General features: G+C 40.0%; 2 protein-coding genes across 2 annotated transcripts in view; one reads left to right on the top strand and one right to left on the bottom strand.

Annotated features, from left to right (window-relative positions):
* Nucleotides 1-25167, bottom strand: part of LOC145450365 (cilia- and flagella-associated protein 70-like) — a 39530-nt gene extending 14363 nt beyond the window's left edge. Inside the window, exons 1-17 of the mRNA XM_080328876.1 lie at nucleotides 22872-25167; nucleotides 22690-22801; nucleotides 22181-22362; nucleotides 20545-20721; nucleotides 20360-20487; nucleotides 18975-19124; nucleotides 18827-18909; nucleotides 16725-16888; nucleotides 15844-16047; nucleotides 14643-14872; nucleotides 13715-13847; nucleotides 5739-5870; nucleotides 3566-3691; nucleotides 2197-2333; nucleotides 2053-2139; nucleotides 597-745; nucleotides 401-538 (exon numbers count right to left, since the gene is read on the bottom strand). Coding sequence (XP_080185002.1) covers nucleotides 401-538; nucleotides 597-745; nucleotides 2053-2139; nucleotides 2197-2333; nucleotides 3566-3691; nucleotides 5739-5870; nucleotides 13715-13847; nucleotides 14643-14872; nucleotides 15844-16047; nucleotides 16725-16888; nucleotides 18827-18909; nucleotides 18975-19124; nucleotides 20360-20487; nucleotides 20545-20721; nucleotides 22181-22362; nucleotides 22690-22801; nucleotides 22872-23021 — 2482 coding nt within the window. The 5' untranslated portion in view covers nucleotides 23022-25167. The remainder of the gene's footprint in view (nucleotides 1-400; nucleotides 539-596; nucleotides 746-2052; nucleotides 2140-2196; nucleotides 2334-3565; nucleotides 3692-5738; nucleotides 5871-13714; nucleotides 13848-14642; nucleotides 14873-15843; nucleotides 16048-16724; nucleotides 16889-18826; nucleotides 18910-18974; nucleotides 19125-20359; nucleotides 20488-20544; nucleotides 20722-22180; nucleotides 22363-22689; nucleotides 22802-22871) is intronic.
* On the top strand, nucleotides 8556-10557 carry LOC145450893 (uncharacterized). The gene is made up of 2 exons (XM_080329394.1): nucleotides 8556-8892; nucleotides 9372-10557. The coding sequence occupies exons 1-2, from the start codon at nucleotides 8723-8725 to the stop codon at nucleotides 10555-10557; spliced, it is 1356 nt and encodes a 451-aa protein (XP_080185520.1). The 5' UTR covers nucleotides 8556-8722.
* Nucleotides 25168-26031: the final 864 nt, after the last annotated feature.

The following is a 26031-nucleotide window of genomic DNA, read 5'->3' as shown; positions in this document are numbered from 1 at the left end:
TGCGTCTTATATTCTCTGCATTACTTTTCATTCAGTGTGCATGCCTCTTCTTTACTTCGCCTAGGCTAAGGTGGGTGTCTGATATTAAAGGCTACTCCAAGTTGTGTCGACACCTTCCTATCTTTTCATTGTATCGCAGTCTTGTGATGTTTTGAAACGATGAAAATATTAATAAACCTGATTGACTGATTGACTTGACTGAACTTAGCAAGTAGCTTTAATTGAGTGAAAATTTACGGCGATAGTTCTACTACTAGTCCCGGCGACTTTGAAAACCTGTACCAGTACTTTAATCTATTTTATAGTATCACTTGAGCGTATGCAGCATCTATCGCAACTTTAACATCCTCTTCCTACATACAAGAATAATTTGAAGTGCATGTGTCAAGTATCACCATACTTTTCCTTGCTGTTGTTTTACTGGCTTTGCTCGTGGAGCCCGATTTGATGGAGCCAGTCAAATTCTTCACTATCCCAGCGCTGGGTGTCAGTAACGATGACGGATCGGTCGCAATGTCTCCTTTGCTAACCACATTTTCTAGGAAATTGGACCGATGGTAAGTGGATGACAGATGGCAATTACATTGTGAGCTCACCGATTTCGTCTTCCGAGGGTTCACGTTCCGACAAACTCGACAAGTTCAATTGCCTGGCCTCGGCAAAGGCGTGTTCTGCCCGGATGTCATTTCCAATGCTTTCATAGAACAACGCCAATATCGTCCAGCTCAAGCAGCTCGGTAGCGCGCTGGAAGTGAAAAGTGCCGATAAAATCGATATCTAGTCCCTTCACAGATAAACCAGATAGATTCGGCCGATATTGGTAAGAAATGGCATCTAGCTTAAGGAGCATTTCCAAAATTCAGAGTATTAATTTTGAGCAACTTCACAACCATTGCTAGGCTTTGGCGTGAAATAAAGCGAAAAGGCTGTGTCTGGACACCCGTAAGTTACAAGAAATAGATCAAAATTCCCAGTCTGGTAGCCTTAGGTTATAGTTATCTGATTCCCTACTGATATGTTGTGACGTTACAAAAATTTACAAAATTTTAAATTTCCAATATTTTAAACCTCCAATGGCCGACCCCGATATTTCAGTCAAAGTGTGCTCGATATTATCGGCAAATCGATTTATCTTTTCGGGCTCTACCATCAACTGTAGTAGTAGTAAAATAGCCCATGATTTCAGTGTCAGTTGAATTGATTCTCTAAATTGATTATCAGATTTTTAAAGTCAGTGTGAAAGTGTGATGTTTGATAAGAAATATCATTGAATGTGGAGTAACAAAATCCTGTGCCCACATTTGGACAATCAGTTCGTTTGGATCTAGATGACTTAGTAGGCTACAACATGTAGACAGAAGTGTTCAGCAGAAACAAAGTGCTTGGTTTATTGAGTGCTTGGTAGATTTCCCTACTTGCATTACTTACTCATGTGGTTACATTTTCAGACTACTTTTACTTCTCTTTCCCTGCTACTTTCTACAGTCTACTTTCCCTTTTACTTGGACAGTTTTTAGGCAACACTAGTTTTAGATTTGGATTCTGAAAGGTAGAAAGAAGTTTTGTAATGAATTTGCATCACTTCTACAATTTTAGCAAATTGCCAAAGTAGTCACATCCCATGAACTGCTAAAAGCGGGCTAACCCACGACCGAATCTGATGTTTGAAGCTACTTGAGTGCTTTATGGCGCTTTCATATTCTACTGCCACTTGAAATAGTTAGAAAATTGCTACTTTTACTTGTAAAGAAATGAACTGGCAATGAATGGAGTAAAATTTACTTCTACTAAACTAGGAATGCTAATTACTTTGCCCCTCTGCAAATACGTAAATCATCTTGCTTGAGATGACACGCTGTTAAACTGTGTACTCGTGGAGTATCAAAGGAGTCTTTAAGAAGCATGAAAATGAATCGGCATGGTCGCTACACAGAAAAGATATATCAGATCGTGGTAATCCCGAACGCAGACTAGCATTGAAATTAGTATTAGTACTAGCATTAGAAATTCATGCTGAAAAATTCTTAACAAAGCAAAATTCAAAGTTCATACCCTCCTATTGTGGTTGCCCTTTCAAAAACGGCTTCGGCCTCTTCCAGCTTGTTCTGCATGGCTGACAGTATTCCGAACATCAGTAATCTGATTAGAATAGGAAATGATAAAATGTATCTGTGCGCTAGTCGCAAAGTGTCCTACCCCTTCAAAAAAGTCTGATTAATTGAGATTGACTCTCTGAAACATTCCGTCGCCTTAGGATAATCTTCGCGGAGAAGGTTGAAAGTGCCGTAATCAAACCAGTGTTCCGGATTGTTCTTATCTTTCATTAACCTCTCCTGGACGAATAGAAACAGGGTTGATGAGACAATGAGAGAAGAGAGTACGGTATAGACAGAAGGTCAAGTCTGCCGAGCATCAGCCGAATACATCCTCGGCCAAGATACGGCAAAATCGAGTAACCGAGTGATGCGATTCTGAATCGAGTAATATGCTTCGAGTCGTGTCAAGTATAACAAGTATCCCTTGTTATCACCTCAAAATAGCATGAATGACGTGGAGCGTTCAAATGTGTACCCTTCTGCGGCCGCAAAGAACATAACCCCAGTTCTACGCCACATAATATATATAATTTGGTGTTCTATTTTGACTATACTCATTTCATTAGACTTTGTGACAATGCTGTGGGTCAGGGTTGTAACCAATTCACAAGTCTCCGAGTCCCAAGTCAATCTTACTTTTAAAGTCTTGACTTGAGTCAAGTCGAGTCATTTTTAATTCACCACCGAGTCAAGTCCGAGTCCAAGTCAGATAGTAGAGGGTCGAGTCCGAGTCATGGTATTATGACTCGAGTCCGAGTCCAAGTCATTGTGTTGACTGCTCAGTTTCCAGTTAAAGTCTTGTTAAACCCACTTTTTATAACTTTGTTTGGTGATATCGAATGGTTCGCCTTTATAATATAGGCTACTAATTTTCCTCACTTTTAGCAGTTTCTGGTCGCATTTTCAAGTACCAGTACCAATAGACGAAATCCCAATAGTATGGTTACTTTACTATTCTTCGAAATTACAATGAAATGTCAGCCTTGGCAGTCTGAGTTTTGAGTCATATGACTTGGTTCGAGTCATGCGGATTTACTCGAGTCCAAGTCGATTCAATACACAAATTGACTCGAGTCGAGTCGAATCAATTCTGTATTTTGAGAAAATGACTCGAGTCAAGTCGAGTCATCAGAAAATCGTGGACTCAAGTTGAGTCATTACAAGCCTGCTGTGGGTTGATCATGATTTCACAGAGATGCCATTTCCACTAACATGAGTACTGTGTAGCTTCGTACTACATTTCCTATACAGTGATACGACCAATTGAAATTTCAAGGCTTACAAAATAGCATCAAAACTATAATTACAGTCTACAAATTCTTAGTGAAAAGGGTCGTAAAATTTCAGTACTCAAAAACATTGTCTCCTACTACTTGACTGGAATCATTATAATGAATACTCGATTCGGATTTGAGTGAATCATTGTGCCCTATACATATGCATATGCGTATTGTTCAAATGGTAGAAACCTGATAATAATTTGCTGCAGCATCATAATCTCCGTTAACTTCGGCTTCTTGAGCAAATCTTTTCAGTTGTTCGGAGCTTGCATAGCTTTCAAATGATTTTTCTTCGTCATTTTCATTCACCAACACCTAAAAAGGTAAGTAAATCGGTGTTGATTGAAACGAAGGATGTTGGGTCCACCCAATTTGTGCCAGTGTGCGTTGGCAGTGGTCATGTGAGAGCGAATCAGGTGCTGGGATGTAGGAAATCCTCTGGATTTGATCACATAATATTGATTTTGGCATATACCGATTCATGTAGGATAAAAAGGCATTCCCAAATCGGAAAACGGTTTGAATGCATCAAAAGTAAGGATATGCAGATTACCAAGATGAGCGGCACGTAACAAAACAGAGTGACTGAAATGCGAAAGTGTTTTACAAAGGGTGATATTGCGGAATGATGACAATCCATGAAGTGATAACACCATTTACTGTATTCAGTCAAGTAACCTACAATGTCTGATCAATAGGGAGATTTTTTTGACATGTCAAAATAAGTCAAACTTTTGTCAAAATTGTAGCGTTAGGTCAAAAAATCGTCAAAATTGTTCACGAAGTCGAAATTTTTTTTCTAATTGCATTTCGTTTGTATCGTAGATGTTTGCACGGTCGGTGAACTTATCATTAGACATTTTACAACTTGTAGCCTACTTTATAGGCCTACTGTTGTATACGGCCAATTATCTGCTTATTGTGAATAAGAAACTGCCAAATAGGGCTGGGCAAAATCGAGTACCCGAGTGATTCGATTCTGAATCACATGTTAGGCCTATGCTTCGAGTCGAGCATTCGAGTATCACTCATTATGACGTCACAGAAAAATGTAATATGTCAAGGTTCAAATATGTACCTTTTGTGCCACCACAAAGAATATAATGCCTGTTATCCATCACATTTAAGATACTTTGGTATTTCTTCGACCCTACCGATTTCATTTCACTTTATGACAATGTTGTGGGAGGATCATGACTTCGGAAAATGTTGTTCCAGTAACGGTCGTAGCTTTGTGCTATGTTTCGTGTGCTGCAATACGGGCAATCAAGGTTTCAAGGCTTCCACAGTGGAAATAGTATCGAAACCCTAATTCTCGTTGATAAAATATCTTTTAGTAGCGAGAAGCGTCTAATTTGAGTACTCGGAATAATCGTCTTTTGCTACTCGACTCGAATCATCAGAATTATTACTCGATTCAGATTCGAGTACTCGAATCATTGTGCCCAGCCCTACTGCCAAATGAAACAGATAGGTTGACATGGTGTTATGCTCAACCTACCGCAATATCCTAACTGAAGCAAGACTGCGCAGGCACTGGTTCTTATATTAAGAAGCGCATAATGAAAAATTGTGATGTAGACAGCATTGTCAGAATGAAGCAACATGGTGTGTCACCAGCAGTGTACGCACAACTTCAGTGTTGTCAGCCAAAAACTGCAGCTGTTGAACGTTCTTTCTCCATTCTTGGCAAGTTACTTAGTAAGGACAGACACTTTCTACCCGTACGTAAAAATGTGTCCCAACTTATTAGGGACCTTGATCACTAGAATTCTGAACCTACACTTAACTTACACAAATGTAAACAAGCAGCCTGCTGGAGTCAGATCGTAAGAAGTAGATAGTACGCACATAAAACCTACGCACTGAGCTATAAGCAATACGGAAATCATCCTTTACCGACGAGATAGCGTAATGGTAAAGCGTCTGGCATCTTGATCGGTAGGTCGTGGGTTCGATCCCCGGCCGGGTCAGACCAAAGACCCGATTGGTAACACTGGTATCCATGACTTCCCTGCTTGGCGCTCATGCATTTACTGGGATAGCATGGAGGGGTGGTGCAAGACCTAGAAAGCCGTAAAAGGCTATATCTGCACCTTCCTTGTCCTGCGGCATATGCACATCATGCACTCATGACATGCATATGCGCAGATCGTGTGTATGTATATTGTATATCATGAGTCGGTGTATATGCCGCAAAAGACATCAGGGAAAAAAATAAACTACGTCCTTTCCTTTTCCATGATGATGTTGATCATTCGGTCAATCAGCACATCCAGGTATGTCATCAGAAACTCCAATTTATACACGCAAAAGGATGATAGTTTTGGGTGTTGATTTGACCACGTGAGAATAGACGCACCTTATGGAGGCATTTATGCATTTCATCAATGAGATATACATATAGTTCTTCGAGGAATTCTTCCATCTTATTTTTATCTTGGAATGCAGTGGTTCTCAGGTATTTCTCGCGGACGATTTTCACGACGGAATGCTGAAAAATCAATACAATTTCGCCATTCAAAACTGGATTATGTTACCATTCATACCTAATTACTGACACTGTAATTGATACTAAAAGAATTCAAGAATTGTTTGATGAGAGGAGTTGACTGATTTTAGTCATGTTACAAAAAATACATCAATGAAATAAGTATTATGAGCGTAACATCAGAAAAACTGTTAATGATTACAGTACCCTATGCAACACAAAATTTATCCATGAGCTAGAACTATTATTTCTGATTTAGTAAGGCCTAAATCAGGGGTGGGCAACCTGCGGCCATGACACATTATTTAATTAGTATGTGTTGGCGGCCGTCGACAGGCCAATTGAATTTACGAATTGACTCTCAAATTGTTGAGAGATTTTAATTAAACTTAAATTTTCTTCGCGCTGTCTGCGCAATTCAATGCTACACTTCATTTTTCGATTTTGATCAATCAATCAATCAGGTTTATTAATATTTTCATCGTTTCAAAACATCACAAGACTGCGATACAATGAAAAGATAGGAAGGTGTCGAAACAACTTGGAGTAGCCTTTAAGATCAGGCACCCACCTTAGCCTAGGCGAAGTAATAAGAGGCATGCACACGGAATGAAAAGTAATGCAGACAATATAAGACGCAAGCGACAAAATGAGGTGGCATGTGGCGGAGGGCGAGGTCGATGTTAGGTCGTGGTCTGGTAATCCTGAAGACTGGCTAGTATTGATTCGGAAGAAATTGCTTGTGTTTCGACTTGAATGCGGACATGCTCGACGACTGTCGGATGGCCGGCGAGATGCTGTTCCACAATTGGGGTCCGGCATACTTGATAGAGCAATGCGTTTTCTTGTATTCAGTCCTGATCATATGGTAGTTGTTCTTAATTGACGCGCGTGTGCTGTACTCGTGCGCTTTTGTCTCCGAGGTGAAGTAGTCGTTGAAATTTGAGGGACATTGACTGCGATGCAACTGATACATAAACTTTGCAATTTCTAGCTTCTTCATATCTTCTAAGTTCAGAACACCAAATCTTTTGAGAAACAATTTATCAGTTGCACATCCAGGCCCCCGTGGGGCTTTGGCAATGATACGGATGATCCGATGTTGAAGTTTTTGCAGTGGGTCAATTGTATTCTTGCAGGCAGCACCCCAACAAAGAATTCCGTATTGTAACTTTGATAGGAATAGAGTGTTGAAGAGTATCAACAGCACGCTGACTGGCAGAGTGTAGCTAAGGCGGCGAAATAGACCACATACCTTTGATAGTTGTGGTTTGAGTGATTGTATGTGACTCTTCCAGGACATGTCCGAATCCAGTAAAACACCAAGGTATTTGGCATTTTTAGTGTTGGAAATTGGTTGGCCAGCGATGTCAACGGTTAGGTTATCGCAGGAGTTCACAACCAATAATTGAGATTTCGCAGTGTTAACCCGATGGCTATTATGGGACATCCACTCATGCACTTTGGGCATTTGATCACGGGTGACGGCATTCAAGCTTGCGGTAGTAGGTGTGTGAGATAGGAGGTGAGTATCGTCAGCGAAGAGTGTGGTATTCAATGATGTGGTTTCAAAGATATCATTGACATATAAAGTAAAAAGGACATGTTCAAGAACAGAGTCTTGCGGAACACCACAGGTAACAAGGTGGGGGGAGGACAAAGTGTTGGATATCGAAACCATCTGATATCTCCCAGTCAGGTAGCTTTTCATGAGCTTTAGTTGCGGACCCCAGAACCCGTAGCGCGCCAATTTCAAGAGGAGAATACTGTGATCGACGCAGTCAAACGCTTTTATTAGATCAAGAAAAATGCTACACCCCACACTTCGTTTCTCCAAGATGTCATAGTACTGTTCAGCCACTGCTAGTAGGGCATGCGAGGTTTGATGCTTTTTGCGGAAGCCGAATTGTTGTGGCGAAATGATGGACATCTTGGCGAGGAACGAAGATATGCGGGAGAGGAGCAATTTTTCGAACACAATTCCAATACAAGGTAGGACAGATATAGGTCGGTAGTTGGTGACATTAGTTCCATCTCCGGCTTTGTAAACCGGGACAACTCTGGCAGTTTTCAGATAATTTGGGTAGACACCATTTTCTATCATTGATATCGTATCGTCCTTTGCTATCTGAGCCCCACAGTACAGATGCGAACAGCAGTGGAAAATGATATGCCCCATATAGAAATCCCAACTTGGAATCATGTGCTTCTCACGAAAGAAATTTGTTTCTGGTGCGTTTAGGAAATTCCAATATATTTCCACTATAGCCTACCGACAATCCCAGAGTTGTAATGACTCGAGTCATGACTCGACTCGAGTCAGACTCGAGTCACGATTTTTTTGTGATTCGACTTGACTCGAGTCATTTTCTGGAAATGGGAAAATGACTCGACTCGATTCGAGTCAATATTTGGATTGACTCGACTTGTACTCGAGTCATTACGCATGACTCGACCCAAGTCAATGACTCGGCTGATTTTATATGACTTGAAGATGGATGAATTTGCGAATCGTAATGCCTAGTTCAACACATCTGACGAATTCTGTCGACATCGCTATTTGTCACCACTGCTTTCGTTGCACTCGTCTGATATCAGATATGCCGTCGCAAAAATAACAGACAATAGTGCATAGTGGCAACGCATTGTGACGATACAAAAGTACCGTATCTCGTTTCTTCCGGCTGGACGCATGTTAGAGAGAAGAGTTAGCTAGGAGATGTTGTTATGAATGGCATCGAGCGTGTGTTAGATGTTTAGCGGTTGTGGATATGGGATTTTTTCATTGTTTCTGTGGCAATCGCTAATACGCTGAGAGGGTTTCGCAGGTTACTTTAGATTTTAGTTACTTCGCTATGTCCAGACCACCTACTGTCATCCAGTTTGCATACAACGGCTATGAAGTGAGAGAAGGTAGCAAGCAGATTGCAAAATGTAAATTTTGCGTGAAGCAGAATATTTTATGCGAGAAAGTTGGCACTACCTCCAACTTCACGAGACACCTCAAGCAAAGTCATCCAGACCAGTATGTATGATTACTCCAGTACTAGTACAGATGTTTTTCATACTGGTTTAGTACTGTGTTATATATATTGAGGATCTCTGTTTAGTCACTGATCGCGATTGCTACATATGTTTCAATGTAAAGTTGTTCTTGATTGCAATGACATATTATTAAATGTGTGATATTTTCAGAAATCAGATATTGAACAGGCTAAATCCAAGTAATGCCCCTATAACCTTTGCGACAAATGTGTCTAAAACTCATTTAAAGTATTGAGTGTATTTGTGGAACCTGAATTATGAAAGAATTGTTAATATCTGTGTAAATTGAAATTGACCATATATTGATATTCCATATGAGGGTTTGGCATACTAAAATCAAGTTTGACAAAAATATTCCATTGCGGTCTGCCAACTAAATGTTGAGATAGGAATTTGGGTATCAGTGGACAAAGTCCCATCTAAATCATTGAAATCGTTTTTTCTTCTCCATTCATACAGATATCAGTTATATAAAGATTCAAAAAACATGACAACTGACGAATCGCAGCCAACTATAACCGAATATATTTCTGGGAGTCGAACCAGCGCAAGACAAGTTGTTCCAGGCAGCAGATTAGCAACCCAAATGAATCAAAGCATTGTGTATGATCTTATCGTTTGCGAAAGCCTGCCTGTCAGAATTGTAGAAACACCTGGATTCAAGAAATTTCTACAAATTGTAGCCCCTGGACATAAGCCATTGTGTCGAGGGTCGGTCAAAAAACAATTACACGTCAAAGCCCAGGAAGTCAAGAGCAGCATTACGAAGAAATTGGAATGCTCCACATCTGTAAGTGCTACCGTTGACATCTGGTCAGATAGAAAAATGAGGTCCTTCCTAGGAGTCACGACGCACGTTTTGAACCCAGATAAAATGAGTCTTGACTCCTATACGTTGGCCTGTGACCGATTTCGCGGGAGGCATACTGGGGAAAATATTGCAGCAGCCTTTGAGAAGATATTGGTCGAATTCCGCATAAAAGACAAATTAGATTATGTCATTACTGACAATGCTGCCAATATGAAAAAGGCTTCTTCAGTTCATTTTGATTTTGCCCAGGGTGACAATGATTGCGGTTCGGAGGATTCTCTTGACAATGCAACTATGTGGGAGACTCCGGAAGATCATGAGCAAATTATTGGTGAAATATCTGAAACGGAAAAGCAGGGCCGCCTTGCTTGTTTCGCGCACACACTCCAACTATGTATAAAAGACGGGTTGGAGCGTGGAACTCCAATCCGACCGGCGTTGTCAAAGCTGTCAGCTTTATCTAATTTGTTGCATTCAAGCACAATATTCAAAGAGGCTTTCGAATTGAAATTTGGAGAAAGAAAGTCCATCGCTACATCAAACAAAACTAGATGGAACTCCATGCTGTTTGAAGTACAAAGTATTTGTGCCTTGGATCATACACAGCTGAGTGAACTATGCGAAAGTGTGGGTCACCCTGAAATGATATTCTCGGCACGTGAGTGGTCACAATTGAAAGAACTTATCAATATTTTGGATCCCTTTGCTATTGCCACAGATCTCACTCAGGGAGAATATGCAACTACACTATCAGTTGTGTCGTACCAACACTGCTCTCACTCTACAACCATGCAAATAGGCACATCCTCACTGTCAATTACTTGCGTGCATTAGTTGAAGCATTGAAGAATTCTCTTTTGACGCGTTTTGCAGGAGTGTTTGAAAATGTGAACATGATCACAACTGATGAGTCTTTGGATAGGCCTATCGGTAATCCCGAACCGTTTGGTGAAACCATCTACCTCACATCATGCGTGCTCGATCCGAAATTTGCTTTCCATTGGTTCATGGATCTAAATTGCTCAGAACAATCCCGAATTGCACTGCGTCAGAAAATAATCGAGTTGATAACGACTGAGGCTGACACTCATTCATAAAATATGGCCAGCCAAGCTACAAAATCATCCAGTGATGAAGAGGTACTAGATCCTCCGCAATCAAAGTACTCAAGACTTTTCAATTATACAAGCAAACAATCGAAGCAAAGTTCAATTAGAGGCAATGCAATGACTCAGATGGTGAAGTACTTGGAAGAGACTGATAAGCTCATGTGTAGATTTGAAAGTGATGCTCAATGCTCTTCAGTGTGGTTCAAAAATGCTTGTCAATTCCTGCATCTAGTGCACCTGTGGAACGTGTATTCAGTAGAGGTGGATTTATTCTAAGGCCATGCCGCTCTAATATCTCTGAGGATCTCCTTTCCACTTTGGTATTTTTGAAGTGTAACTCATCATTGATTTGATCTGCTGTCAGTTAAAACACACTGTACCCTCTGTTCATTTGACGTTTTCATTGATTTGATCTCTGCTGTCTGTTAAAAGACACATTACCCTCTGTCCATTTGACGTTTTGTTAGGTATGTTCATTGTGCACATGGGTAATAATAAATAGCTATTGCTGTGTGATGTTTGTACAATAGGGCTGTTAAAAATAACTTCTTTTTTATTTTACTGGGTGGCTACTTGATAAAATTGTTCGTTGAATAGAAAGAACATTGAATCTGGCTCAATTCTACAAAGTAGAATCAATGATATGAGAGGAGAAAATTTTTGATTTGAAAATAAGTGGAGTATTTTTAGTGAGAAATTATTTCACATAATATAATTACATACTAGTAGTAAGCCGACTATTTTTTCATATCCAAAACATTCTACTCTAATATCTTCACTTTTTCTAGTTGGAATTGAGCCAAATTCGTTATGAATCATATTTTCGCCGCACAATGTAACAATATCATGAGATAGCCGGTATAATTCGAAAATCTCTATTTGCAATTATTCCAAAATTTTCTTTCATAGCATTGCTTTCTACTGGTTAGAATTTAGCCCGATTTGATTTTTTTAGGCAATCAAACAATTTTGAAGTAGCCGGAAAATTTTAAAATATGTTTATGAACAGCCCCATTGTACAGTTATTTCTCCAATGCTGTAACTGCGATGTATAGTCTGTAATACAATTGGGAAAACCTTTTTATAGTAATATCAATATGGATCTGTTCTTCTGTCACTGCACATTGCACAATGCACATAGCTGCATGCCCGCTTTTAAAGCATGCTGGCCTGGTGTAAATAACTCTACATAAACATGCATCTGTTGATTCTCTATCAGCTTGTATCTTGACGTGAATTCGTTGGTTCTCTATCAGTTAGTATATAGACGTGAATTCGTTGGTTCTCTATCAGCTATATGTGAGCTGTCGTCGATGTGCTCATAATAAAAATTGAATGCTTGTATTGGTGATGTATCATGCTGACAAGACAGATATTTGATTTTAAATTCGAAGATTAGTAAAGGTAGCTGTAGCATCAGTAAATGAGGCCAGGACCTGTTCGTTACCTGCCTAAATAAACACGTGCCAAGACTCTTGATAGGCACAAAATGGGCATGTTTGGCAAGTAAGGAATTCGATATCATCCGAACAGGATTGAAAACATGAGTTGGAACATGACTTCAATACTGTGACTTGGACTCGACTCGAGTCATTACTCTATGACTCGGACTTGACCCTTCAAACGGTGACTTGGACTCGGACTCGAGTCATTGATGAATTGAAAATGACTCGACTTGACTCGAGTCAAAACCACGAAAGTAAGATTGACTCGTGACTCGGAACCATGTGACTTGGTTACAACCCTGGACAATCCTGATGGGAGGTCAAGAAATAACAGCATGCAACAAAGTGACTAATACCAATTGGTCCACCCAAAAATGCATCATCACGTGTAACTTGCCCTAAATTTTCGAAGACACTACCTCCATTAACTCCATCACTGAATCTGATCACATGGGCTGATAAAGGATAAATATTTGATGGTAATATGTGAATATACTAATATTAATGATGAGATTCATTTGTGAATCTCAAACAATTTTTGCGCTTCGCACGACCATAACATATCCCAGTAATTATCCACAATATGGCCACTCGCTATTTCGCTGCGTATAGTAAACCGATACGAGAAAGTTTGGTTTTCACCGAAAATGGACATCGACAGTTAAACATGGGTATTTGGCGCCCAGTTAGTTCATTACGGCTGATGCAATGGAATGCGGCCGTGAATAGCAAAAATGTTGCCCACCTCTGCCCTAAATCAAGAAAAATGAGCAATCAAAAAGTTCAAACTTTGGTTCCGACTTTGTGAGATTAAGTATTATTATTTTTATGTTATGGTGATTATAAGGTCTTTCAAACCACAAGGTAATTAATTTCATCAACAACACAAGTTAATATAATCGATTAATTGAGTAAAGGATTATACGATAATCACAATATCAAGCTAATTTTCAATACTATGAGAATAATCGGTGGTAATAAAACAACTGCATTTAAAGGAGTATAGGAATTTTCCTTTCGAAATCAGTACTTTATGCTAGAAGTAAACAGCAGATATTTATCAGTGGTTTACGTTCTACTATGCTATAATAGCAATACCGTTTCAAGATGCATTACATGAATGGAAGACCGCTTAAAAGTATACAGTATACCATACATATTTAACAGTGTTTTACTATTCTATAAAACCAAATGTTATTGGTACTCACAAAATACTCAGACTATTTGCAATTGCAATAGCGTTGAGTATGTTTATAAAGCAATACTTTTCATAATATACAGATCAATATTGGCAACATACTTGACAAAATTAATATGAATTTCAAACACATAATACTTTTAGTGGAGTAAAACATAAACTTTAAAGTTGCCTGGTTCTGTATGCAACATCTATCTCTCCATGAGTAGTATATACAGTACAAAAATCTTCCGTCTTACCTTGAGTTGTTCCTTGAAAGCAAAATATTTTCCAGAAGTGTTCAATTTGAAAAGAAGCTGCTTTTTTCGCACTTCGTCTTTATTTGGATTGGATGGAGCATCGGGATCAGCCATTTCTTCGCCAAACATTTCACTATCAACGGATGAGAAACAAATTAATGCAGTCCACATCTAAAACGGCATTCCATGACAGTAGACTCATTCGCACATTTCTATTATTTGCCAGTTAAATGGGACATCATATTGAAACTGAATTAAAATTGAAAGGACAGAAAAGAGAGAAAACAATGGTTTGAATAATATTAATCTAACATTCAATCAAAGGTGGATCATAGACCAAACTGACAGATCAATATATGGCAAAATACAAAGATGATAAATGCTACAATCTATCTCTAAATCAAGTCATTCATATCATTTGAGGTGGTCAAAGTAGATAGCTCCGCTACTCGAGTAACATATTAAAATTTCTGAACAATCATAACTACAAGTAACAATTTCCAATACATGTCACTTCAAGTGGAAGTAGACAATGAACCGCCTCAAAAGTACTCGAGTAAGTTGTTACGCAAACTAGAGCGAGATAGTGTAATGGTGATGCGTCCTCTTCTTGATCGGTAGGTCGTGGGTTCGGTCTCCGGCCGGGTCAGACCAAAGACTCGAAAACTGGTATCCGCGGCTATCCTGCTAGGCGCTCAGCAATCACGGATAGCATGGAGGAGAAAAAACGGGGGTGCAGAGTAGATGACCTTGCTATAGAGGCCGTATCGCATCCCCGTTGTCAAAGCATCTCGATGGTGCAGGCGAAAAAAGAATACCATATCTCTCTTTCTGTATTTATATATATATATCTAGCTTTGGTCAATCAGTCGCAAACTCTTAGCATTTCATCGGAGATGGCTACGGCTAACGATTTGTGGCACATTACCGAAACTCATTCATGACGAGTGTTGAAATCCCGGCGACCTGGTTGTGAAAATCGTCGACAGCCTTCTGAGCCCCTCCCACCGCTCGTTTGAAGGGAGATCGGGGAGGAATGTATTCTCGAACGAGTTTGGCCAGTTGTTCTGGCTCACGGCGTGGGACGAGGGGTTGGTGCAGGATGAACTCCATGTAGACAAACGTACGAGATTCCAGGTACATTTCACCCTCCATGTTCTGAGAAAGGACAAACAAAGCTTGGAAATGGACAAAACCACTGTCACTGACCATCAGACCTGGTCAAAGTAGTCATCGTTGGTACTCGCATCGAAGTAGCCATTAATTTCTACTACTACAAGTACAAGTACCGATTTCCAAGACATGTCAAAAGTACTTGTACGGGAAGTAGCAAATGAATCGTCTGACAAGTTAATAGTTTCAAAAGGTTTGGTCGAGACGTCACATCCTGCTCTACAAGTTTATCAGAGGTGACTACATTCGAAACTTCAAGATGCATCCTGGTTACTAATGCAAATAGATGTGCTCTTCTGAAATACATTCAGTTCTCGTGATACGGGGAATATATCATCCGTCGTTATGACAATATCACTCGTCAAAGTGATGGAAACGTATACGAAAACTGCTTTCTACTTGTCAAATTTAAAAGTCTTTCAGGTAAGTAGTTTTGCCAACAATGCGAAGTAGAATTGGAAGACATCCAAAAACAACCACTTCTGAAGTAGTGTAACGAGACAAAACCTACTCAAGTACTCAAAAAAGTGGAAATAGTTTGTTACTGATCACCTCCGGAGATAATGAAGTAAACGTAGTGCAGAAAAATATTATTCAAGTACAAGTGCAAAACGGCACCCTCCTATCTTTTCATCATATCATAATCTTGTGGTGTAATGATTTGACAAAAATTTTAATCAAATGTTGTTGATGATGAAATGACTTGTAAAAATGACTAAAACTACGTCAGGCAGGTCACCGCAGTACATCTCTTTTAATATGATTAAAAAAAGGGCAGAGAGGCAACGAGATAGATGTAAGTCAGCGACAATTATTAAATGAATGAATTTATGAAACACTTCTCAGTGACGAATATGGTTAGTCTGTGGTACAAGATAATTCAGTCAATCATTCGTCGGAACGTTACAGAATTGCTTCAGTAGAAAAATAAACAATATTGGTAATAAATAAATTACTTGGTGTCCTCCGTGAGTGCTGTCCACCTCAGAACCGGAGTCGGCAGCTTTCAATAAAGCCGATCCTTTTTTGACGGGTGCTTCTCTCGCCACAGAGCTTTGACCCCCTTTCCCGCCTTTCTGTACCGGGGAGGAGCCGGTCACTCTGCTCATGCCGCTGTTTACTCGCACAGCATCGATCGCTATTGGATGCTTTCGTTTGGTCTGCAATACGACACGGTGGGATTAAAGACATGTTGTTACAAAGCTTGAGATATCCAATGACAAGCTTGACAATATAAGTAGTTACAGATTGTGTCCACGATATGTCACTCTGGCATATTTTTATGTGCTGACTGAGCATGATTTACATGAATTGCATTGGAGGGATCAGGAATCTTTTCCATCTAAACAACAATATTGGCGCTATATTAGACATTGTAATTCATAAGCAGCAATATAACGATGTCAAATCAACTGTAAGGTCAAGATTGAAGATTCGTGGTGAAATGAAATACCGTAGTTCGCTACATGGGATTTGTCTTAAGCGCCATGTTTTATGTGTAAAAACTGATGTGATATTGTAGCACAGCTAGGTACCAGGTTTATGTTATTACAGAGAAAACTGCTACGTTGGACTGATATATGAGCAATCACCAGAAGTCCATATTTAAAATAAATTTTTAGGATTTAGGACTGCACAGATAGCAGTTTTCAAACTTGTGATAGGTTGATCATAATTGACCAAATTCGTCTATTGAATCTATTTATTTTCCTTCAGTGGCCAATAACTCTTGACGAGAAGCTTTCAAAACATCTTTCAGTAAACAAAAATGGGTGCATGTAGTCTTATACTTTTTGAGACCAGCTTCTCTGAAATGGAATCAAGATAGTACTGGTACCTTTACGCTTAGGTCATGGTCATTGTAGGGTTGCACTAGGAATGCCCCGGCAACACGCTTCACTCCCGGATAGAGCAATGGTCCGAAGTCCACGTAGCATATCCCATGGTAGGATATCTGACGTTCTTCCTCCTTTTCGGGCTTGGCGTCCTTTCTGCCTCCACCTGATAAAGTTTCAGATGAGAATTTGTCCCAGAAGACACAAGTATTTTATTTGCTCTTTATAGCAGAGACATTTGCAATCAGAGTTAAGAAATAATTTGAGTATCGGAATTATTCGAGTTTAGTTCCCGAAATTTTTGTCTGTCACTGGCTACAATGAAATCCAACTTTTAATTGAGATTATGTCCCAAAGAGCAGTCAAATGTGGTAAATCTAAAATCGTAACTACAATTCCCGAAGTTAGGAACAGAGTAAAATTGATCACTAATTTCACATAACGCAACTAATATGGACTAGAGCTGATTTGAGGTACAGAGCTTTATACACAATTGAATAGTATATTCATGTTAAAATGAATTCGAATATTTTAGGCTGACACTCTTCAGGGGTAATCGTCAGCAACTAGTAGACAATTGAAAACTATTTATCAACAATCGTATCACAAAATATGACGATTATTGATATACAATGTTCTTTCCAATTCTCTACCAGTTGCTGACAACTACTTATGACAAGTGTCAGCCAAAAATATTCAGGTTCATTTCAATAGCAATATACTATTCCAGGGGTCGCCAACTCAAATCGGGTCGCGGGCCACTTTTCAAATTTTGCAGCGGCCGCGGGCCGCATGCATTCAATATCGGTATAAACTAGGCAACCATCGTTTCGGAACTCTACGTCAGTACAACGCCGTGCTACTTAATTTAGGCAATGGGCGTAGTGACCACAAAAGAAGTAATATTTCATCAAAGGAATACAAATACAACAAAAAATCATATCATTATTTTCATTTTATTTTGAAGTCTGATCTGTGCACGATACTGGAAACGCTTTTCAGCGAATAAGGACTCGATATTGGGGCTAGCGAGATACGGTACTAGCTGAAATACCATCTCCACGTAAAGTTTGATCTTGTGGGGAAGCCCTAAGCCAGTGGTTCTCAAACATTTTTAGACACGCCCCCCATAATGATACTGAGAACTTTCGCCCCCCCCCCCCCCTTATCGTCATATCACAAAATGAAACCAGAATGCTAGCAATCCCAACGGATAGTTTGATGGCATTGAAGGTTATGAGTGTTGATATACACAAAATAAACGGAACACCCACAAAATATAAACTTGATGTAAATCGCGCCTAGCGCGAAAAATTTTTCAGTTGACCGCAGCCCCGCACCCTCTTCAGATGCTTTCACGCCCCCACAAGAGGGGCGCGCAGCCCAGTGAACCACTGCCGTATGCCGTTTTATAGGCGTCTCGATCTTGGCAGTGTTTTGGCCATTGCACGTCAAGGCAATATGCCCAGCCCATTCGTTCCAGCAGATTATTCTCCCTCGATGAAATGCTGTTGCCATCTCCAAAGCCGTTTTAGCTAGTGACGAATAGTGATGTTGGGAACAGGAGAATAGCTTATTTCGAAACAACAACAACAACAATACTTGAAACTGCATTTCAAAATCGTTTTCTCAGTTTTCTTCTGAAATCTCAAATCACGTCGCGGGCCGCGTGTTGGTGACCCCTGTACTATTCAATAATATGGACTAAAGCCCGACCAACAACGGACTTTTGAGCCGATACTGAAAACACTGACAGTGAGCTGATATTCAAAAGATATGGCATCTAGCTTGAGGCACATATCCAAAACTTCAGAGCATTCATTTGAAAAGCACGGCCAATGGCCATCGCTATGCTGGGGCATGAAATAAACTAGAAAAGCTGCATCTGAACACTTGTAAGCTGTAAGAAATTTATGAATATTCCAAGTCCATCAGTCACAGATTATAGTTCTTTGACTTCCTACTAACGTGTTGTGATGTGACGTCACGAAAATTGACGATATCGTTTCGATATCATCAGCAATCCAATTTTATCATTCGGGCTCCACCACTATCAGTTAGTTTTAAAATATTCCATGATTTGAGCAGCTACATTGAATCTTACCAGCAGCCTTTGCTTGAGAAGGCGGCGGCATTCGCATGATTTCGACCGGCCACAATCTGGTTTCAGCAATTTTGTTTTGCAGTCTTCAAAGCAAAACAAGACGCTCAACTCATACAAATAATAATAACAACAACCGAGAGTCTCTTACATGATCCTGGCATTTTGTTCCAAGAAACATCGTCGTTCCACGTCCCAGGTGACTCGGTTTTTCTCGCTCTCACATTCCTTCCTGAACTCGGAGCCGTCTTTTCCCTTCAGATCTCCCTTTTCTTCTTCTGGTGACAGCTTCTCCAGGTAGCTGCAACGGCCTGCATATCAACAACTATTCCTACTACAAATTGATCAAGGCCATTCACAGCTAAAATGTTGTGAACGCTCCCGAAGTTCGGTTCACCCAGTACGACTGTTAGGTAACTACCGAACAAACAATTGACAGTAAGAACATGACAAAAATTAAAATAACCGGTAGATTGTACAATGTACATGTCCTACTACCCTAAATATCTACACATAACTGGGGCTGAGCAAAACTGAGTACCCGACTGCTTCCTTTCTCAATCGAGTACTAGGCTTCGAGTCAACTATTTGGTGACGTCATAAGATCATGAAAGATGTGGAAGTTCCAATTTGCACCTTTTATGCGGCAACAAAAAAAATACTTCCTCTCTACACCAAATGATGATAATTGTTTTTTTACCACAGCCTGCACTGCACTGCACATAGTGACAATGCTGCGGGCACATTACGGCTTCACGGAAATGTCATTTCCAAGCGCAGTTTTGTACTTAACCATTCTCTATGTTGTGATACAGCCAATAGAGATTTCAAGGCTTCCACGTTTGGAACTAATAATAACTCTTAGTTGAATGGGGCGCATCTTTTCAGTACTCAAAAAAATCTCAGTACTCAACTCGAATCATTACAATTGATCTCCATCCTGATTCCAGTACTTGAATCATTACACAAAGCCCTGCATGTAAATTATGATCGAGACACAAAGCCACAAGACCTGGCTGCTACATAGATTGTGTAGGCCAGGCGTTTATCACACCACGTTTGCATACATGCCGTCTACTATTGCTTTTCAGTTTAGCAAGAAATGGCCATCTCAAAACAAAAGCACCTGAGCCAGTAGTTTGAGTATGGAAGACAAACTGAAATATAAAACAGTAGAAGTAGTTTGCAATCGACCATGTCTGGTTCAAAGATGATCACGGATTTTTAGCACACGTCCAAAGTTTTTGGCAAGATTTGAATTTATGTTGCAAAAATGGGTTAGAACTTCGATACCATGATTTTGATGTACTGTTCTACTTTTGATGCAATTCAGATTGATGCCATATAAAGACTTAATTAGGACTGGACGAAATCAATTGCTTGAGTGATTCGATTCAAAATCACGTGTTATGCTTTGAGTCGAGCATCACTCATTCTGAGGTAATAGCAGTGGGTTGAAAATACAAATTACGAACAGGATATAGATTTGAAATTGCTAAATGGTTCCTTCCAATGAATACAACATATTTATCATACTTGTTCGGGATATGATGTGCTCCGTTTGTGATATTTTGCAGATTGTACCACTTGAGCGGTTTCTGCTGCGATTCTTTCTCGGCACCGGGCTTCAAAGCACCGTTCGTGAAAATGAGCGGCTCCTCTTTCTGGAAGAAACAAAATCGAGTTACACTGCCCAAAAGTTGGATCGCACAAAAACCTACTTCTCCCGCGGTCGGAATGGGCAGACCTATGGAGTAGTTGTATTGCGTTCCGAGCAGAGACCACGAGTCTGGGAGAGAATATGCCGATCCGATTCTGACCGTGAGTAAGTTGCTTTGAGACAAACTGCTCGAATCCAAGAGGGCTTCGTTGACAGATACCACGATATCAATCTCAGCCTGAAAGCAACATTGACACAAATAGCTTGAGGAAATCAACACGTCAAATGGGGTGTCGCTGGGACAGATTTGCGTGACTCATAAAGTGTAACTTGAGACAAAAGCGCACAAGTACAGCACACGCGCGTCATCGAAGAACAACTACCATATGATCAGGACTGAATACAAGAAAATGCATTGCTCTAACAAGTATTCCGGACCCCAATTGTGGAACAGCATCTCGCCGGCTATCCGACAGTCATCGAGCATGTCCACATTCAAGTCGAAATACAAGCAATTTCTTCTGAATGAATACTAGCCAGTCTTCAGGATTACCGGACCACGACCTAACATCGACCTCGCCCGCCACCGTATGCCACCTCGTTTTGTCGCTTGCGTCTTATATTCTCTGCATTACTTTTCATTCAGTGTGCATGCCTCTTATTTACTTCGCCTAGGCTAAGGTGGGTGTCTGATCTTAATGGCTACTCCAAGTTGTTTCGACACCTTCCTATCTTTTCATTGTATCGCAGTCTTGTGATGTTTTGAAACGACGAAAATATTAATAAACCTGATTGATTGGTCGATTGATTGAAGAGCCATAAATTAGAATGAAAATTTTCATAGTATCTCTGTTCAAACCGTACATTGCTGACAGAATGCATTCATTCCAGAGACTGTTAGTATCGAAGACATTGACTTTTTCAGTGGACTCAAGCTCATTTTGCATATTTTCACTACTCACTGTAGTGGAGATGTTTTTAGATTACTTCCATTTGAATTAAAAAGTTTTAAGGCAAAAGTATTTAAATTTTACACTTTTCATTATGTCAAGTAGAAAGAAGTTTTGGGAAATGCAAACCTCCACTTTATGAGAGAAATTTTTGTAACACCTGATCGAATAGCCCAAGGTTGGACGACCTTGCCTGACTTTATTTTCAAAAACTGTTCTATTAGTAGAGTAATCATTCATTCAGCGTTAGTCGCCAAGATGCATTTTGCATTTTCTAAAATAAAAATCTTAAATAAACTATATGGATATGGGGGACCTCTCCGCCAAATCTACTTTTTCAAACGACCTACTAGAATACTTTTCAGGCCTTCATTTTCTACTTCCACTTCTTGAAGTAGTTTTGAAATGTCATGTTCTACACGAGTAGCAACGCTGACTACCCTGAGCACCTCTGGTTGATTCGTTACATTTGATCGACTAGTTATAGCATGTCAGTATGCACAAACGAATCGTGTTATCTTTTGTTCGTCGGTAATATATTTGATCCAGGGCTTGTATATCGTATTCATCAATCTGAATATAAACGTCATACGCTATCATTTCAATGCTATATGCAAAATGACCATACAAAATTGATTTATATATATACATCCGTTAATATTCAATTAAAGTAATTATTGAAAGTTGAAAAAATACACTGAAATTACATTGAAAATGATAACAGCATAAAACACGGCCATTACCCACCTTCGCTACGTCAGCTGTCAGTCCTTCCATCGGTGACCCGGTCACAGGATATACCTGAAGAGTTCGCTCGAATCTTGTTTCTCCGTGGACCAGCGGGAGAAGATCAATCGAGCATTGTCCGATTGTGGCCGTTTTTTCTTCCTTCTGCTTTTTCTCTTTCGGCAAAACTTCACTGATGGTAACTGCAAGTGAAATTTTAATTAAAGTTGCAGAAAAGTATTTTGTAACTAGCAACATGATGCTAATTGGACTAGAACAGCTTCCCATATCTACAAATTTCTAAGGAAGATAGAGTATTGGGAACAGCTGTTTTGATACACTGAGATGACATCAATGAATGATATTGGCAGTACTGGTGTGTGATGATTAACGACCAGAATTATTGCACTCATCCGACATTGAGATCTTACCGTATGTCACGGAATAGGAGGCAGAATGATTGCAGTGTATATTGACAATACGTAGCACATATTAGTGGTATCTAAAATAGTTGTAATTAAATACAGTACCTATAACTGGCTTTGAAGCAACGTCATGAATGCTGTGTCCGGAATCAGTGAAGGAGCATTCAAAACTCGATGAGAAGTTATATTCCGCTTCAGATTCGATAGTGGATTCAACCTTGGCATTGAATGTTTCTAATTATTTGAATTTCTACGCTTATAACATGTCAATCCAATATCAACTGTACCTTCGACGAATCTCCAAGTGATTTGTTGTCGAAATCAACGTGAACAAACGAAGTGATCGCATCTCCTTTTACACCTCGTAAGTGGCGATTTCGTAAAATTGTAATTTGAATGGTTTCGCTACTTCGAAATTCTTCACCTTCCTCGGCCATAACGGTATATTAAACCATAAACTCGTCCAATTAACCAGTATTGCTCTGACACTGATTCTATCGCAGTATCGCCAAACACGGATCTCATCGTGCGAACCGCGTACATTTGTTGTTAAGGTAACGACTACGCTACGGATCATTGAGCAATCATTGAACCGAGTTCACGTGTTCCGTGAGATATATATGGGATTATTCAACATTTACGAAGGTTGTGGGATGATCAGCATGATATCAAAAGATGTTATAGGTTCGATACCAGGAGTTTAAACCCTTCAGACACCAAATTCCGAACGCTGTAATACGACTAGTTTACTTGAGAGACCATCTGAAGCCCCTGGATTGCATTGCTTGTTCGGTTCGGTTTATTAGCAATTTTTATCAGTTCCACAAAATTGCGATACAATGAAAAGATAGGAAGGTGTCGAAACGACTTGGAGTAGTTTTCGGAATCAGACGCCCAACTTGGCCTAGGCGATATAAAGAGGAGGCATGCACAGTTGCACACTGAATGAAAAGTAAAAGAATATCGTATAGAAAAAAAGCAAGCGACAAATAATTGCGTGGCATGTCACGGAAGGCGAGATCGATAGATCAGGTCGTGGTCCGGTAATCTTGAGCACGAACTAGTATTTATTTAGTAGAAATACTTGTATTTCGACTTGGATGTGGACATGCTCGGCAACTGTCGGATGGCCGGCGGGATACTGTCCCACACGTCAGGTCCGGCATATTTGATATAGCGATGCTCTTTTCGGTCGATCATATGATATTTGGACGACGTGGACGCGTGTGTGTTGTACTTGTGCGCTTCTGATTCCGAGGTAAAGAAGTCATTGAAATATTCGGGGCAATGACCGCAGTGGGACAGATAGGCCTACATAAACTTGGCCATTCCTAGTTTACGCATATCTTCTATACTATGTTTAGGACGCCGAATCTCTTCAGCAGCGACTTGTTGGATGGACAACCGGGCCCCTTTGTTGATTGTTATTCTTGTTCAATAGAAACTGTCTGTCAACCGTCGGAGGTTGCGTCTCTTCACGAATAGTAAGTGCCGCATATCAATCATATATCATGGACGAAAAATATGGAATGACATTCCATTAGCCATGAAGTAAATGTATTTTTCAGCCTTTTGTCGCGAATTTAAATCTCATTTACTCTTGTCATATTGAAGTTAGTTAGAATTGCATTGTAATTGCCGTTTATTGGATTTGATAATCTTACGTTGCCCTTTTTTATTTTCTCCGAAATTTGAACTGACAACTGTACATTTATTCATCTTCTATTTATCTTTTGTTTTCATTTCATTTCATCCTTTCGTTACTTCTTAATTATTGTTGCCTGTTACTCTGCTGTCGTTCCAACACCACTGTTCTACCTGTTTTTCCTTTATTATTGACTCTAATAAAAGACAATTTTGTACATCGATGCAGTTGACTATAGATGGTCCCTAAGGATCGTATCGCTGCAACATGTATTTTATTTTTTAACGTAATTTTGCTCAATAAATCTGTCTCTCTCTCTCTCTCTCATTGGAAAAAAACGTCCAGCTCTAATTCTAATCTATTTCGCAAAAGCTGAAATTTTTCTAGTTATCCAAGTCTGAACCCATGTGCAACTGCTGTTCATATGAAACTCATCTCCCCTTCGACGTTCAAATCTCTCATTTGAATATTTGCTACTGCGACCGTGGGCGACTCATTCGGTCCTCACAGGCAACCAGATGACCACGGGCCCGCGTTGGTGACCCTTGTTGTAAACACTTGATATTGACCTAGCGTGGACTCGCAAACATTATTCCTGCGTTATGGGACTGTCTTCCGGTTCTTTTTTTTCTATTGATGATGTGGTAACAGCTCTGCTCAAGGAGCCACTCCCGTCAAACGACATTATAACTATCGTCAAATACCAGTGTTGAAAACAGTCATTGCCTTTGACCCACAAGTCATAACGGGTCATCGTACATTTGAGGTGACTCGAGTAAACTGAAGTTTGCAGCAATTTATTTTGACATAATAGTCGAGACTCCGCCAAATCAAGCTGTACATTGCACGGTATTTCAATGACTGGTTAGTCTCCCGGGCAGTGCCGTAACAGCACTTCGTCAGCCCCTCCCCCAAAACGTTGGTCTTGGGCCCCCACCACATGATGATAAACCGAACTTCTGGGGGCTGCGCCCACCAGACACCCCTCAGATTATACACTGTTTACCGCTGCGTATCATCTACATTGGGGGGCCGCTGTCTGAATAAGCTTTTGTAGCCTGAATGCGCGAAGCGCGAAAAATTTCTATATTTCATGATTGAATCGGTCAATATGATCGGGAATAGCATTCATATTGCTATCAATTTTTATCCTCTCTCTTCTCACGTAATCGGATTTACTAATATAGCTGAGTGAGGGGTGTTTGAAAAGGTAAGACCCCTCAATAATAAATTAAACATCTTCAGACGTATACCCGTTGGCAGTAACGAAACAGCACTTCGTCAGCCTCCCCCCATAAAGAAAATGGGGTCTTGGGCTCCCATAGGGTGAATAACCTACCCCCAATCACGTTGCTTGCTTTTGCCGCGTAATCAGGCGTACTGGGTAGTGAGCCAGCACGAAGCGCGAAAATTTTCGATAATTCATGATAAAATCGGTCAATAAAATCGGGAATTACATATATATTGCTATCAATTTCTTGTCCTCTCTGCTCACGTAATCAGATTTACTGGTAGAGCTGAGTGAAGTGTCTTGGAAACTGTAGGGCTCGTTGGTATGACTCCGTAACATGATGTTATTTCGTGACCTCCTATCTGCTATATCAAAAAATATAGAATCGCCCAAACGTAGACTACTAAACTAAAAGACGCACACGATTTCAAATTGGTATTTCTTCACCAGACATGGGGTGATTACTTCATGAATGTAATCGATTGCGATTACGATTACTTCTGAATGACGCGATTACGATTACGATAACAGCAAACTCAGGAAGTAGTCGATTACGATTACGATTACATTG

This window comes from Botryllus schlosseri, chromosome 11 (genome assembly GCF_051294905.1).
Source record: "Botryllus schlosseri isolate E-star chromosome 11, Bs_hap1, whole genome shotgun sequence".
Classification (NCBI taxonomy): Eukaryota; Metazoa; Chordata; class Ascidiacea; order Stolidobranchia; family Styelidae; genus Botryllus; species Botryllus schlosseri.
The sequence above is the reverse complement of the archived record's forward strand: the minus strand, read 5'-3'. Positions and strand labels throughout refer to the sequence as shown.

Coding starts and splice junctions, on each gene's coding strand:
- LOC145450893 (XM_080329394.1), top strand. CDS start 8,723: ATGTCCAGACCACCTACTGTCATCCAGTTTGCATACAACGGCTATGAA. Junction 8,893..9,371: donor AAGCAAAGTCATCCAGACCA/GTATGTATGATT, acceptor CCATTCATACAG/ATATCAGTTATATAAAGATT.